General features: G+C 53.2%; 2 protein-coding genes across 3 annotated transcripts in view; one reads left to right on the plus strand and one right to left on the minus strand.

The window, feature by feature from the left end:
• Positions 1–15,955, minus strand: part of CLSTN3 (calsyntenin 3) — a 31,197-nt gene that overhangs the window by 4,120 nt on the left and 11,122 nt on the right. The window contains exons 1-13 of one of the 2 annotated variants that reach the window (XM_065676206.1): positions 10,442–10,590; positions 7,727–7,849; positions 6,576–6,771; positions 5,900–6,108; positions 5,442–5,591; positions 4,594–4,779; positions 3,903–4,172; positions 3,669–3,781; positions 3,427–3,589; positions 2,236–2,292; positions 1,401–1,558; positions 1,070–1,218; positions 376–602 (exon numbers count right to left, since the gene is read on the minus strand). In XM_065676206.1, coding sequence (XP_065532278.1) covers positions 376–602; positions 1,070–1,218; positions 1,401–1,558; positions 2,236–2,292; positions 3,427–3,589; positions 3,669–3,781; positions 3,903–4,172; positions 4,594–4,779; positions 5,442–5,591; positions 5,900–6,108; positions 6,576–6,771; positions 7,727–7,849; positions 10,442–10,526 — 2,086 coding nt within the window. In that variant the 5' untranslated portion in view covers positions 10,527–10,590. Of the gene's footprint in view, positions 1–375; positions 603–1,069; positions 1,219–1,400; positions 1,559–2,235; positions 2,293–3,426; positions 3,590–3,668; positions 3,782–3,902; positions 4,173–4,593; positions 4,780–5,441; positions 5,592–5,899; positions 6,109–6,575; positions 6,772–7,726; positions 7,850–10,441; positions 10,591–15,955 lie in introns of those variants that run through there. The other variant, XM_065676207.1, reaches the window with a different exon arrangement.
• On the plus strand, positions 11,725–13,431 carry RBP5 (retinol binding protein 5). The gene is made up of 4 exons (XM_065676205.1): positions 11,725–11,976; positions 12,230–12,408; positions 12,858–12,959; positions 13,308–13,431. The coding sequence occupies exons 1-4, from the start codon at positions 11,904–11,906 to the stop codon at positions 13,359–13,361; spliced, it is 408 nt and encodes a 135-aa protein (XP_065532277.1). The 5' UTR covers positions 11,725–11,903; the 3' UTR covers positions 13,362–13,431.

Consider the following 15,955-nt stretch of genomic DNA (forward strand, 5'->3'; position numbering starts at 1 on the left):
ATAAGGAAAGCAGGAGAGAATTAAGCAGGAGGAGACTGGGTAAGTGTGGGAGTGGAGAGGGTAACAGGCAGGACATCCATTCAGTGCTGGATTCAATAAAGGGAAATGTAGGTAAAACGTAAAAGGGATTAGGAATTAGCAGCCTGGGAAAGGAGAGAGTACGGCAAAGGAACTGTGTGCATAGAAAAAGTACAGGGAGGAGCAGAAAAGGATAAGAACCGATTAGCCTACATATTGGCAGACAATGTTCCTTGCTCCTGTATTTGTAAACTCCCTCTTGCAGTTTTAATGAGGGGCTCTGCTTTCTCTGGAGGACAGCAGCTCTTGTAGGGCTTTCCAGTTCGTCAATTACACCCCACCCTGTACTCCACTCACCGGTACCATGCCAATTCTCATCCTTCTTGGCCTCCACCTGATGAGAAATAGAGCAGCTGATCTGCAGGTTAGGGAACAGGGGCACCCCATCAGGAGCCTCAAAGTCTGATGCAGGATGAGCAGAGTGGGCATTGCCACTCAACAGGATCTGGGGGGCATCAGGCTGTAGCACCACAACGTAGCCTTCCACATCAGGAATGGAGACACAGGACTCTTCGCTGAAACACCTGAAGGAGAACGGTAAAGAGCATCAGTTGGCCCAAAGCTATAAAAGAAAACCTCCTGCCTATTACTGCCAGCAAAGGGAATATTCTTTTTCTGGTAGTCTTCCTAAAAAGCTTCCCTATAGCGTGCTGTGCAAGACAGAGAGGTGTGTGGTAGGCCCAGCATCACTGGGTTTCAGGTGACTTGGTCATACCCACACAAAACAGAGAAAATTAAAACCAGCCCACATACTTGGAACACCATGAGTGTAGAATGTAAAGCGAATGTAGAAGTTCTGCCACCTGCATAGACCCAAGGGCCCAATATTACAGTATCCATTTGGATATTGCATAGGTCAGTATTTATTTTCAGGAAGACTTTTACCCATTTTGAGACCATCAAATAGAATTAAAATACAAGGTGAGAGAGTGTAATTTTAGCCAAAGAAAGGTTGCTGCACTTCGCTGGAGGTGCTGCTTTGTCCACTCACTTGACAGTAGTGGTGAGTCTGAGTGGCCGGACTCCAGGGGTAGCAAAGCGCAGTGAATTCATGTAAGCCACATGCTGGATTGCATGGTTGAAGGTTTCCACATCATCACCCTCCAAGGTGAGCAGGGACTGAGAGGGATTCACATGAACCTGCAGGTGGAAGAGAAGGAAATACTCAGGGTTCTTCAGCAATCACCATGAACCCAGGCTAAGAGAGACACAGAGGAGAAAGGTGGGCAGTTGTCTGAGGTGGGGGAGCAGGCAAAGTCCTGGGAAGCAAGGCTAGGGAGGAGAGTGGAGGAGACCCATGCAAGCTGGGCAGATGGGCATACCTTCATCCCTTTGCCCAGACTGTCGAAGTCACTGTAATCAAGCCCCTCACGGCAGGCATACAGGCATTCAATAACCTCCCGGCTCTCCAAGCTACCAGGGCGCACAGTGAAGCCAGCCAAGTAACCATGGAAGTAGTGGTGTATCGACAGAGGATCTCCTGGGGGAAACATGGGAGGTGAAGGGTGTGAGAGACATGGCAAGGGGAGAGCGAAACCCACAAAAACAACAGTGTGGGGGACATATGGATGTTCAGGGAAGCAGGGAAAGACAGAGGAGTGTACAGAACGTGGAAAAACAAAGACAACAAGGAGACGGGAGATGCTGAAGTAAGGAGATGACAAAATTCCAGATGGGGGAAAGTGGGAAAACCAGACCAACAGACACACCACGGCAGTGCCCGGTGGGTAGCACAGAGAGGTTTCTGCCAAACTGCTGAATGCCAGATGGAAACAATTTCTTGTTCCCTTCTCACACTGCTTCCTGTGAGGGCTTTTAAAAGAAGCTACACGTTCCTTAGATAGGGATGAGGTGACATCTCCTGATGTCTCTAATGGCTATTGCATTCTTCAGAGACCAGCTTTAATAATCAGGCATGAGGACTCTATCCACATGAAAAGCGTACTCCATCTCTCAAAGCAGGCTGTAGTCCTCCTTTTCATGCTCCACAGATACCAAGGTATCAAGGACCAATCTGCCAAATAAGGGGTTTCCTCCCAGGATGGTGGGAGGTGGCAGGACAGGACTGGGAGAGCTGTGTGAGGAAAGCACCATGCAAGAAGTGACAGCCATGCACGGTGAAGAGGGAAAGAGAACCATCTTCTTTCTTTCCCCTACCTTGTATAGTATCAGTGGAGTTCTCGCTTCCTTTGATTTTCTCTTTGTTTTTCTCCTCTGCAAAAGGAGAACATTCGAACAAGCAATAAGGCATTGGAACAGGGTAGTTACAGGGTCAGGCAAGTATCTATACAAGTGCTTGTACTGGCCAGTCCAAAGGAACAGCTCTGGAGTCATGTGCCAAGCAGTGTATCCTTCAACCCTAGAGACAGCACATCGCAGATGAAAGAGAGCAAGTCCCTGTCATGAAGGGGATGGTGATTCTGTAGGATGAGTAACTGAGAAAGTATAAGGGGTTTCTCGGGGGCGGGGGGGGGGATGATGTGTCTAGTTTGGTGGTTTGTTTGTCATTGTGGGTTTTTTTCTCCTTTCCCAATGATATCTATTTTGGGAATTAACTGATTCCTATTTAGGGATCATGGTCTTAGCCATGCCTGCAACAAGCCATGCATTCAACATCCTTTTGAAATTCAGACGATTCCAGGAGCGTATCCCAAGCTGATTCATGTTTGTTGGGTATAAAAGGCCAATGGAGAGCACAGAGCTGTGGAAAGATCCATGATCAGGAGAAGCAGTACTACAGTAAAGATTTGATCTTACTAGAGTGAAGGCAAGCAGCAGGCAAATTCCTTTAGTTCTGTCCTGCTTCAGTCTTGAAGGAGAACTGAAAAGACCTGGGAAATGCATTCTTACATCTCCACAGAATGGGTTTTAATCTGGTAGTGCCTTAACTGTGTTCCTAACCTGATCTTTGTCCTCCAATCCAATTCCTCTACAGAATGACTCGCGATTTCTTCATATAAGCCCTCAAGACACAGAAATCCCCATCAATACAACCAGCAGCATAAACAGTACTGCCTGCTCTCTGGCGAAAAGCTTTGATAGAAATACCAGCGATACAGAGAGTTTCAACCCTCCTCTGCCTGAAAGCTGGTTACCCATTGCATGTTCTACTGCTGTCGCCCATGAAGCTGCCAATGACACTCTTCCCTGAGCAATTATTACCACAGCCTGCTGGCTTGGTCCGTAAAGGAAGGAGACACACCAGCTTTGGTGCCAAGAAGGCAAGATAGCTGCAATGTACTTTGCATCACTTAATATTGGGTGGTGTTTCTTTCACCTCTTCTGGCTCCCCCTCCACTCCCTTGTTTCCTGCATGGGAAGAGCATGGTGCAGGGAGCCGGCACTCACCAGTCCAGCAGGCTCCAATCATGAGTGAGGGTTCCTGCCGGGGCGGGTGAATGAGGCCGTTGTCGTGGATGAGGGCAGGGTCGTAAGACACGCCATCCACATAAAGTGTGACAGTGGGGAACTCCAGGTTGAGGGCATAATGGTGCCACTCATCATCGCAGACCTATGGCAGAGAGCAGAGGAAGGGATCAGCAAAGGGCAGAAACAGAAGGGACATGAGGAAAAGGCAAATGCTTCCTCACCTGCTCAAGCTTCCAAAGGAATTTCACAGGCCTTGCGCTTTCCAGCAATGGCCAGTAGAGGAAAGCAATCCGGCAGCCGTGCACAGCCAGAGAGTAATGCGAGTAGCCATCCTCTGCCAGGGACAAGCACAGGGAGTTAGATACCACAGGAGATTTCTCCCTTCAGGCATAATCCCTCCTAACGAGTCAGAGGCAGCGGGCAGAAGCGTCACCACCCCAGGAGAAGTGTCTCACCGCTGTGCACTGTACTGCAGATCACCGTCTCCTCTTCCCGCCTGCCTTTGCTAGGCACCACGGCATGCTTCATCCATACGGACAGGGTGAAGTGGTCGCTCAGCCCCTCGTGGGCATTCAGCCCATTCACCACAGGCACCTGGGCAGCCTGGCTGCCATTGAACCAGTAGATGAGGCTGCTGTCCTGGCTGTAGTGCACCGAGAGCCGGGCAGTCCAGTTCGCTGTGGGGCTAGGCACTGGCAGCAGGTCAATCTCTCCTGAGGCAGCACCTACCAAGAAGGGAAGGAGTTAGGAATGTCAGCATGAGAGAATAAGAAGTCTGAGAATTAGGGGACAGACAAAGAGGGTGCCCCAAGGTTTTGTTGTAGCATCCTAGACCACAGGGAGAGGAGGAGTTGCCTATAGGCCTTTGGTGACTTTCCCTCATCTGTGCTGGGGGAAGCCTCGCAGACTCTGTGTACTGGGGCAACACACAGAAACCTCCATCTTCCCAGCAAGGAGAGCACAGGGAGCCCCTTGTTAATATGGGCAAGGGTGCCTACTGCCCCTCAAGTCCTCCCAGCCCCACTGATCACAGCAGATGTGAGGAATGTCCCCCAGCACCTCTGCTGCGCGAGGCACAGAGCTAGGACCATGAAGCCCACGGTGCTGTGCCATAGCTGCCCTCCATCCAGGAAAGAATCAGCTCACCACAGAGTTTGCGTAGTGACTTCTCAGAGTAGTTATCCCGGTCACAGCCCTTGGCCACATGGTTTGTCTGCAGCTCCACTGTGGCCTGGATGTTCCACAGGGGCTCATCGCACGTCTCCAGGTGAATGGTGGGGAAGAGCGCGAGGCTGCCTGCACCCGGGGTGTACTCAATCCTCTTGTTCCAGCCTAACGAAGAAGAGTGAAAGAGGGGGGTTATGTCCTGCCAAGAAACCTGAGGACAGAGTATTTGGCACACACACAAGTGGCATCTATGGGCTAGCCTAGAAACAGGGATTTTTTGGCCCTTTCCGTATTGAAATGACGACTTCATGCAGCTGGCACCAACACAACAGAAGATTTCCTAAAGCACAGAGTCCAAATCTGTCATCTTCTACAGCTAGTACCAGAGTAGCATCAACCCTTGGATTGTCAGCCTCTCTTACCAGGTAAAGCAGATACTTAGGTGTGTTGATTTCTCCTTAATTCTATTGACTAGGGTGAACCTGTAGGCACACAACACCTCTGGAAAAGCCAAATATCCTCAAGACAAGCAGCCCGCAAAACAATCTATTTTGAATACAGTCTATGAGCATTATCATAGTATACATATATTATATATTATCAAAGACATAGTAGTAGTAATCCAAGGAATGATTTTCCAAAGTTGAAACTGCCTTTCAGTGGCTTTGCAACAGACTGATATGTGCTGCATCCCGTTAGATGGGACTGACGGGTTGGCACCAGAACCGAATTTATCTGTGTATATACAAACATTTGCAATGAGTAGGACTGAGTCATAGTTCAGCAAAAGCACAGGGAAGACATAACTGTGTTTGGAGGTTCCATACCCTGCCAGCTGGGCTTGCAGGTGGGTTTCACCTGGATTTCCACTTCCGCATCATCAGAAGCCCGCTTCTTTCCACAGTCATAGGCTGTCACTGTGAATTTGTAGACACGATCTCCACTGTACTGCAGCTTCTCCGTGTTCTCAATGTTCCCTGGTTAGCAAAATGAAGAGGTCAATGGAGAGGAATTTCAGCCTCCTCTAAGATATTCCTTCTAGAAATCACTCCTATTTATGATTAACCACAAAAACAACCAAAGAAGGGTTGAGCCCCCCCCCAATGCTACTCTGTAAGAGCTATAGCATCCCACAAAATGGCTGCTGCATCTCTGCACCAGGAGAGAGAGACCAGCAGTGCTAGAACATTCATATAGCACAGCTCTGCCATCAAATGGGACTGGCAGAAAGGGAGCAAAGCAGGAAAGGGGGAGTGACCTGCTCATGGTAGGTGTGGACTCTTACCGTCATTGTCAATCAGAAAGGGAATATTGGGGGTCAGGATCTCATAGTAGCAGATCTGGCTGTATTGTGGCGAGCAGTCTCCATCAATGGCCTCCACACGCAAGATGCGGTCATACAGCTTTCCTTCAGTCACTGCCACACGGTACAACTTTTCCACAAAGACAGGAGCAAACTCATTCACATCATTTACTCTAACGTGCACCGTAGCCCTGATACAAAGAGACATCAGTAAGAACAGACTGGCTGATTAGAAGCCACATAACCCCTACATTTCAGTATAAATCACTCCCTTAAAAGTGCACCAGTCTGATTTCCAGCCATCAAAAGCAAGGACAAGGAAAGAGACCTTGGTTTCAACACAACAATGTCAGCACACAGGAGCTTGGACAATGGTTTAGCGCCCCAGAGGAAGAGCAAAAAGGAATGATAATGTAATCTGGACCTCCTGCCAATATGCAGCAACATACTGTCAAGCAGCCCTCACTTCTAGTGGTATTCACTCATATGACTCAGTCAGTGAGCATTTCTATTTGGGTCTTATTTGCATGTTGAATTATAGTATTAAGGCTACAGAAAAATACTTCTGGCTAAAGGAAGCACTTCCACAGCCATTTCCATCTCTGTTTCTGTGATAGATCACATTTTGTAACACGCAGCAATGATTGCATGGACTTACTTGTGTGATTTCTTGGTATTTGCTCCATCAGGTCCCTCTCCACAGTCATAAGCCTGGATGGTGAACGTGTGCTCCTTATGTGCTTCACAATCCACTGGTTCCTTGGCCCGTATCAGCCCCTCCCCTGTAGCTTTGTCCAGGATCACAGCTTCAAAAGGTACCCCTGCCCCATGGATCCTGAAGCCACAGATTTCACCTGGTACCCACAAAGGCAGAGAGGAAGGGAAGAAAGAAAAGGACTGAGGAGAGCATCTTATGTCTCCTTGCTTCCCTGTCTCCTATTTTCTTCCTTTCTAACTTATGCTCCCCTTTCTTCCTCTTTATCACATCTCATTTTGACCAATTTCTGGTTCCCTAAGAGTTCCTCCTGCCATCTCTTACAGCCATTAATGATACAGATTGCCCTCTACTGGACACTACCCCCACGGCAAGGAATCTTGACCAGCATCCAGAAATTATGAGAGGTTACAAGGCTCAAGCTACGTTTACCAGTGCTACACACCCACGTATTGAAGGAGCACCTTATTTCTCCTCTGCATCCCTCACAGAGGCAAAACAGACCATATATTGCAGATAGGCAGCCAAAGCATGAAGATCCGTGATGTCTCATCCACCCACACAGGCAGGATGTGCACAGTACTGCAGGGAACTGCTCACAGGGTCACATCAATCCTAAAGTTCGGCTCACAGGGACCACTTCTCCTCTCCCAGAGCTGAGGGACGATGCGTGAGGAAGCTCCAGGCATGGCCTAAGCAAGGACCACGAACAGAACCCTCCTAAAAGCCCCGGCTGTAGTTTGAGGGATCTGTGCTTACTGTGAGGGGATGTAGCACTGCCAGCGAAGTGTGCCCTACCAGCTTCCTCCGCTGCTCACAGCACTGTGCATGTGATCCTTGGAAATAGCAGAGCTGCGTCAAAAAGTAGCTGGCTCCACCCTCACTTTCTCTCCCTAAAGGAAACAGCTCACAGCATCAAATCAAGCCCAAATTGCCTCCAGACTTCACTGGGGACCTCCTCCAGAACAAGGTTTGGAGGGGTTCACTTCCTGCAGAGAGCTAGAATCCAGCACAGGGGTGAATGGCATTCTGTCTCTGCCTCTTCCTAAGCCTCTCCCTGCCTCCCACCCTTCCCGGAGCTGTTACCCACCTACCTGCATAGCGCAGTGGAGCATCTTTGTCCAGTGCAAACAGTGGTGGGTTGAGCAGGACTGTGTTGTCATTCTCCATGACGATGCCCTGATACTCAGCTTCAATCCAGGGTTTGTGCTTGTTTGCTGGGGCAGATTTGAGGGTGGGGATGGAGTACAGGAACGTATTAGCCACCAGTGACAGATTCAGTGGGACAAGAGCAGAACATCCTCCAGTGGCAGATAACAACCACCCCTCCCCACCTTCTTCTCTGGAAATAAAGTCTAAAATAATAGGCTGGGAGAAAGAAGTTCTCCTTCTTTAGTTCTGCTCCACATGGCTGTTGGGACTGGGAGACCTCATCAGAAGCAATGTGTACCTTCTGGCCTCCTCAGTACAATCTTACCAGGAGTATGTGGAGAAACATTTGGGTGCCCAAGAAAGTGAGAATGGTTAAAAAAAGCCTGAAATCAAGAGGCAGAAGTAGCCCGATTCTGTAGACAGATTCCAAATGCTAAATCATTTAGCTCACTGAAGCCGTAAATAAAGGATCTAGGATACATCTTTCCTTGGGGTGTCCCAAGGGGACAAGTCTTGCATGCAGCCATTATCACTTACGCCTGACATCCTCTGGACTAAGGCCCAGGATCCACACATGCGTACCCAGGTACGCTTTCAGTCAGTCATTCTATGTGAATTAATAACCTACTCTGAGAGTCCCGTGCTCCTTCCTTCCCCACTCCATGGCAAGCACCATATTCCCTTGGCCCTTCCTTGCTAATCCTGTTGGCTGGAGCCCAGCCAGGCCTGGCATGGAGGCAGCAGCCAGCAGGAGCCTCTGAAAAATGTCACAGGCCCAGAAATAGCAAATTAATCTTTATCACAAAGGCTCCGGGGCAGGGAAAAGGAGAAATGGGGGTGGGGGGGTGAAGGGGAGGGGAGAGAGAAGAAAAATCATTATAAATTAAAAACCCCTCCCCCATGCCCACCCCCTGCCAAATGGGACTCTGAGATTATATTACATGGCCTAGTTACAACCCCCCATTCCCAGATAATCCCCCCCCTCTCCCACCCCTCAGAGACCAAGATTTATTACAACCAAGCAATGCCTTGAGCACAGCATGGGTCAGAGCTGATGGGGAGTAGGGTACAGAGCCTTTCCCCTCAAGGGCACTACTTCCAATATGGGAATTCATCCTCTGCAGCACAGTATCCTCTGGAGCCACACCAGCATGGCGCGGCGTGTTGACTCAAAAGGGACAGCATCCCCTACAGCCTCTGCAAATGGGGGTGAGGGGATGCTGCTGGAGCCAGACAGCAACAGGTCAGAGCGGGGGTGCTGCAGCACCACCGGAGCGGGCAGCCCCAGCCTGGCGAGGCAGCAGGGAGCGGGGGTTGGCATTTCTCCCTCACCGTATTGATTGACATTTATAAAGCATTGCGTAGGAAACCCAAACATCCACCCTGCTCTGTAAGCAGGTGGAATCCTCCCTGTGTGCAAATGCCCACGTTCCAGCCACCCCTCCATTGCCCCCACTAGATTCCACTCCATGACGGCTCTATTCCATGCGCCGGCTCTATTCCATGCGCCGCACCACCGAGGTGGGAATCTGCAGCTACAAATACCAAATGTGCCCTGTTGCTGGGGTAACAAGCTGATGGTAGAGAGAGATAAATCCTTTGCTGCATTCACCTGCAACTTGGGAATCACCAATCTGATTTCTTGGGAAATGAGTTCCTGGAGGTTACAAAACCATTTTTTGGAATATTTTTAGGGTACAGACTCCTACCAGCTTCGGGAAAGCTCCTGTAAATCTAAAATAATTTGCCAAAGGTGGGTAGATGTTTCAGAGCATAGATTTACAAAGAAACGAGAGAATCCAGAGTGGAAGGGGCCCTGGCTTGGCACTGGGCTCCTTGGCACCAGGGCAGTACATGCCCCTGCCAATGCCAGCATGCACAGAGCTCCTCATTGCGCCGCCCTGTATCCTTACCTCTTCCCAAGAACAGAGGATGTCACATTCCCCGATGACCCCCAAGTCCCTGGCATGTTCCCCCATTCTCCCACCCTGCCCGAGTATTGACGCACTGATTCCCCTCGGATGAATTCCTCCTGCCTGTCCCTACAGCCACAGATTTAGAATCCTACACCTTTCTCCTTTGCTCTATGTGGTCAAAGAACATCTGCATTCGGAGCGTTACAGCCATAGCGTGAGGGTTTGGGGGTTTTTATGTATTTAGCACATAAAATACTGTTTGATCAAGCAACCTGCATAATTAACACATAACTGGAAAATAATTCCTGTTTTCAGATCGCAGATGGATGAACTAGGATGAGAAGATGGAGAGAGAGGATGTGTTTTGGAGACCACAAAGGTCTGTGGAGAAGCAACACATTCTCTCAGCACGCTAGGGAAGGGAAGCTAAATCCACATGGCGATAACTGGAACAAAAGCAAGACAAGTGGCTGGAAAAGGGCAAAACGCGAGGGGAATGCTAGAAGAAAAGAAAGAAGGAAAAGAAAGGAAAGCGGTGACAGGAGGCAGATGGAGAAAGTAGACAGAGAGGATGGGATGACGGCATCCGAAGGGGCAGAGAGAGACGGAGCAGCCGGGGACCGCGGAGATCCCACCATGCCAGGCGAAGGCGAGGGGCAGCGCGGAGCCGCACCGCCACCGCGGAGTCCCAGCGCACCGTCCCTCCGCCGGGACCGTGCCCGCGGCGCTGCCGCCGCTCACCTTTGTTGGAGGCGCCGCCGGGCAGCGCGGCGCAGAGGCAGAGGAGAGGCAGGAGGACGGCTGCGAGCGGCCGCGGGTCGCCCATCGCGGCGGCGGGTCCCAGCCCGCCCGGGGCTGCTGGACAGCGGCGGGCGCTGCCCGGCCCGGCCCGGCCCCGGCCTGGCTCCCGCGGCGGCGGCGGCGGCGGCGGCGCGCAGGGACGGAGCGGTACCTCCGCGAGCCCCGCTCCGCTCCACGCCCGGCCCCGCCCCGGCACTGCAGCATGACGTCACGGGCGCGGCGGGGGCCGGCGGGGGTCGGCAGCCAATGCGAGGGGCCGCCGCGCCAGGTGCGGTGCGGCGCTGTGCGGTGCGGTGCGGTGCTGTGCGGTGCTGTGCGGTGTGGTGCGGTGCTGTGCGGTGTGGTGCGGTGCTGTGCGGTGCTGTGCGGTGCTGTGGTGTGCGGTGGGGTGCTGTGGTGTGCGGTGCGGTGCTGTACTGTGCAGTGCTGTGCTGTGCGGTGCTGTGCGGTGCGGTGCTGTGCTGTGGTGTGCTGTGCTGTGCGGTGCAGTGCTGTGCGGTGCGGTGCTGTGCTGTGGTGTGCTGTGCGGTGCAGTGCTGTGCGGTGCTGTGCTGTGCGGTGCTGTGCGGTGCTGTGCTGTGCGGTGCTGTGCGGTGCTGTGCTGTGCTGTGCGGTGCTGTGCGGTGCTGTGCGGTGCTGTGCTGCGGTGCTGTGCGGTGCGGTGCTGTGCTGCGGTGCGGTGCTGTGCGGTGCTGTGCGGTGCTGTGCGGTGCTGTGCTGTGCTGCGGTGCTGTGCGGTGCGGTGCGAGCCGCTGCGCCCCCTCTCACCGCAATCCGGGAAGGGCACGGACAGAGGCGAGGGCTGGACGAGGGGTTGGAGGGGGACTTCAAAACCGGCGCCCGGTGCGTTGCCCCGGGAAGCATCTCGCAGTGCGGGGGGACGCGGGAGGAGCAGGCGGGAAGGGGGGGTGTAAAGATGGGGGAGTGGCGGAGGTGCCGCTGCGAGGGGCCGCAGGCAGCATACGGACTGCACCGCCCACCCGCACCGGGCTCCGGAGAGAGGGGACCGGGACACTGCTCTGAGGAAGCCCGCAGCTAACCCGCGTCACGGTGCGAGGAGCGGCAGGCTGCGGGGAAGAGCTGTCGCTGGTTGGTAGCCAAGAGTTTAACAGCGGCAGCCCCCGGGGAGGGCGGAGAGTGAGGAGGTGACCGCCGCTCTCGCGTCCTGCCCAGCCGAGGCGGAGATGCTGGCAGCAGGGGCAGTCCCAGCCTTTTCCGCGCCCCCCGGCGCGGGGACTCTTACTGCAGCGGGGAGCCCGGGGGCCGGGCAGCCCCGCAGCCCTCGCCGCACCGCGGGAGGGAAACCGGCCCGCCCGGCGAGCCTGCAGGGAGCCGGCGGAGTGCCTGTCCCGCTCCTTGCTCCGTTTCCTCCTCGCGGTCGGCCCTGTCTTTCTGCCCCGGGATGCCGCCCAACCTCACCGGCTATTACCGCTTCGTCTCCCAGGAGAACATGGACAATTACCTGCGCGCTTTAGGTAACATCGCCCCCCTCATCCCTCTCCTTTCTCTCTCTTTGGTCTGCCCCTAAAGAAAAGAAGTCACAAGCCATGGAAAGGGTTTAGGAACCCCCTGGTTCTTCTGTCTGTGACCGCCGGTTTTGTGCTGTGGTGGGCGGAGGGAGGAGGTATCATGGCTGTGGCTCCCTGGCTAAGAGTGGAGCTCTGCAGGGGTGCTGCTAGATGAGGGGCTCAGGTCGTCCACAGATCTCCCCTCCCTCTCATTCCCCAGATATCAATGTGATCTTGCGAAAAGTGGTTTGCCTTTTGAAGCCCGATAAAGAGATTATCCACACGGGAAATCACATGGTCATCCGCACGATCACTTCCCTGCGAGACTATGTTATGGATTTTGACCTGGGAGTCCAGTTTGAGGAAGACTTGGGACCTGTGGATGGACGCAAGTGCCAGGTGAGAAGCCCAAGCTGTGCAGTTTGGCAGCAGACTGGGGTGCACTAGAAGGCCAGGTACCTGCCCAGCTTTTGATTCATGACCCAGGTGAGAGCCCAGCCCAGAGCTGGCATGCCCATGCAGGTCCAGGAAATTGTAGGAGTACCTCACTAACACCAAACAGCCGGAAACCCAGTTCTCTGGGACCCAGAGGGTATTATCCTCTGGAGCAGAGCCCTGAAAAGACAGAACATCAGCCTGCTGGGCAGTACTCTCTTGCACTTGGAAGCCAGAGGGTCATTCACCTCCCGCAAAGAGCATCAGTCTCAAGGAGCCACTGAAGAGACTCCAGATCAGGGCCTGCATTTGTAAACGTGCGGGAGGAACGGTCAGTGTCATCACTGGAAACGTGGACTGCGAGGACCTGCTTCCCTTGGGACCATGTCCTCCCCCCATTTTCTCTTTTTCAGACAACTGTCTCCTGGGAGGGGGATCAGCTGGTGTGTGAGCAGCTGGGAGAGAAGAGGAACCGAGGCTGGAGGCACTGGCTGGAGGGGGACCAGCTGCATCTGGTGAGGAGGGGTCCAGCGCAGCCCTCTAAATCCCAGTGGCAGCGGACAGGGGACACGCAGAGCGGGGCTCTGAACTCTGAGGCGTGCAGCTTCTTTCCAGCTCCCTTCAGACTCCGGCCCCGGCTCCTCGGGGGGCAGAGTCCACTGCACACAAACATCCGGCTCCAGTCCTTAGAAGTCAGCGAGGCTCGGCAAAGCCAGCGGCCCTTCCCCACCCCACGGCCCGACCCCTGGGGCTTTGGGAGGGGAGTGCAGCAGCCTGTGGCCGGAGGGCGGGCAGGGTGGCAGCTGGGGAGGGAGGCGAGTCGGGGATCCAGCCTCAACTCCTCTTTCGCCTCCCTTTCCCAGCGCATGACCGCTGAAGACGAGGTGTGCGTCCAGGTTTTCCAGAAGGTGAAGTGAGCGCTCCGCCGAGGGATGCCCCGCACTGACAAAACAAACAAAGCCCGAGGGAGCCGAGCTCCCCACAGCAGCCTCCTTGTTTTCCAAAGCCTCGTCTCTCGCCCAGCAGCGGCCGGGGCGGCGGCGGGATGGGACGGGATGGGACGGGGGTCACCGCGGGGCCGGGCATGTGGGCAGCAAGAGGCGGGGAGAGGAGGAGGCCGCGGTGGGACGGAGCGGGAGGGCGATGGGCTCCGGCTCCACGGAGGCTCCTTTCAGAATAAGAGTATTTGGGGAGTAGCGAGGCCGGGGCTGCCCCACGGCCGGGACCCCGCAGCTGCCGGCACCCGGGGAAGCAGGAGGTGATGCCCAAGTGGGGAAGGGTGGCTGAGGCTGCCCGTCCTGCAGCCGCCAACACCACCCGCCTTCTCCTGGCCCCTGGGGGTGCCACGTTCTTCTCAGGATGCCGGCGTCCTCAGGCAGAATGGGTTGAAAACGAAACAATCGAAGATTTATGTGTAGTGGTGTGAAATCGGAGGGCTGGGACGAGGGAACTGAGCTCCTCATAAGGTCCCGAGGGTGAGAAAAGCTCAGGCCCTCCTCGTGGTGCACAAAATGATGGCCAGCTCTCCTGGCATTCCTGGCAGCCTTTCCCCATGGCCATCATAGCTCCCCTGGTTCACAGATCCTCCGTACAATCAGAGACCAAGCAACGGAACCAAAGGCAGTGAGGTCCCCTAAAATGCCAGACCAGTGCCGAGGAGATGCCTGATGTGCACGAGCCCATAGGCAGTTACTTCCAAAGGATGCTTGTGTTTGTCCCCTGAAAAATGAATGAAGGGAAGGGTATGCAGAAATGTGTCACTACAGACATCACCAGGATCAAGAGGTAGGCAGATGTTGAAAATGCAGGCACTTTTCACAAGAGCCAGGTTGGACGGAGCTTGAAGCAACCTGGTATAGTGGAAGGTGTACCCAGCAAGCAGTCATAGCCGTGTCATCCAGCATGTCATTTATCTGCTTTATGCAGACCTCTACAACCCCATCATTCCTTCTATCGCAAGGAGCCTTTGTTGTATCACAAGGTTGAGAAGGGCAGAGGTTTGACTGACAGCAGCTGAAGTTGATTCAACTGTTGCCCTCTTTATACTCCATACAATAAAAGTCCATCTGAGCTGTTTTGACCCCAACACCAAGCTGGCTTCACCATGTCCAGACTGATACCTTCCAAATTGTGATCAGCAACTGATCAGCTCAGTTGAGGCCCCGTGCCACAAGCTGGTACAAACTTTCATTTCCTGAGCCTGCATTCTGGTTTGATGGTAGACAGCAAGTGCCTTCATGTGGTTAGCCAGTCTCTTCCATTGGCATGTCAGCCATCCAGATAATTGTCATGTAAGCCTATGAGGTGATACGCACAGTTGATTGCTTCTAACTGGTTGCCAGACATCATATATCCATGACTGCCTCTTGTCTTCAGGAAGTATCTGGGCCAGAACCACAGAGAAGAATCATACCCACTTGATGCGGTCCACACTCATAGTAATCATAAGGGATAGTATTCCAGCCTATTCTAAGGCTTCAGTTAGTAGCTAGCAGCACTATTAATTTAATCATGCTATGGGTATGATGCCTAAGTCAGATGGTGACTTTGCACAACAGTACTGTATCGCTGAGACATGAGCCTGTGGGATATGATGATGCATAAGGTAGGGGAAAGGGTTTGATATTGGGAGGACATAGTCTAGTGGCTTCTGAGGCTGTAGAGCAGGTTTCTTCCCAATTGCCTCCTGCAGCAACAGTATTCAAAGCAGGAGTCTCTCTCCATCAGAGGGTATGGGCATTTTTGTGCTGAGGATCTACAGTTTCTTTGCTTTGCTCTGATACTGTCTGGATTTACTGTCCAGTCCTCTCGCAACCCAGCTAAGCCAAGCAAGCAGCAAAGAAGTGCTAGTTTTGGCACATTCCCTGGTTCTACAGGTTATTCTGCCCTTAAGCAAAGTAAGGCACAGCCACATTCTAGAGGAGAAAAAAAGTATCAGGTATTTCCTGGCTCTGGTATGACACAGAGGCCTACACAGAACATCTGCAGCGGAACGCCACCAGTGGGAGCACTGGAGCAGGACTGAGGGCACAGCTGTATTGTCCAAATCAGGTCTATGGGACATATATCAGAGGGGGGCTGCTCCAGTACGGCGTATCCCCAGCTAACCACCCTTGTTTCACCAACTGACGGTCTCTCCTAGCAGCCCAGACGGTGCTATCGGGGCAGGGGGAGGAAATGAAGGCAAGGGAATTGTGCCATGAAAGTGCCATGGGGAGCTCCCAGTAGTGCCCCCCTGGATAGGAGAGGCCTTGTCAAGAGCACACTGAAATTATCAGCTTCCTTACAAATGATCCTCATTCATTTCTGTGAATCCATGCTTCGCCAGGAAACACTCTGTTCATAGCAGATCTCCCAAAGAGTCATTCCCAGTGCTTGCCACCTACTTTGCAGACGTGGTTTCCGAGTAAAAGCTTTCCTTCTGGTGGGACAGAGAGCCAGCTGAACCTGCTCCAGCACAGCAAAACACAGCGGTGAGCCTGCCCAAGTCTGTTCATCATGCAGAGGAGAT

Source organism: Lathamus discolor, chromosome 4 (genome assembly GCF_037157495.1).
Source record: "Lathamus discolor isolate bLatDis1 chromosome 4, bLatDis1.hap1, whole genome shotgun sequence".
Lineage (NCBI taxonomy): Eukaryota > Metazoa > Chordata > Aves > Psittaciformes > Psittacidae > Lathamus > Lathamus discolor.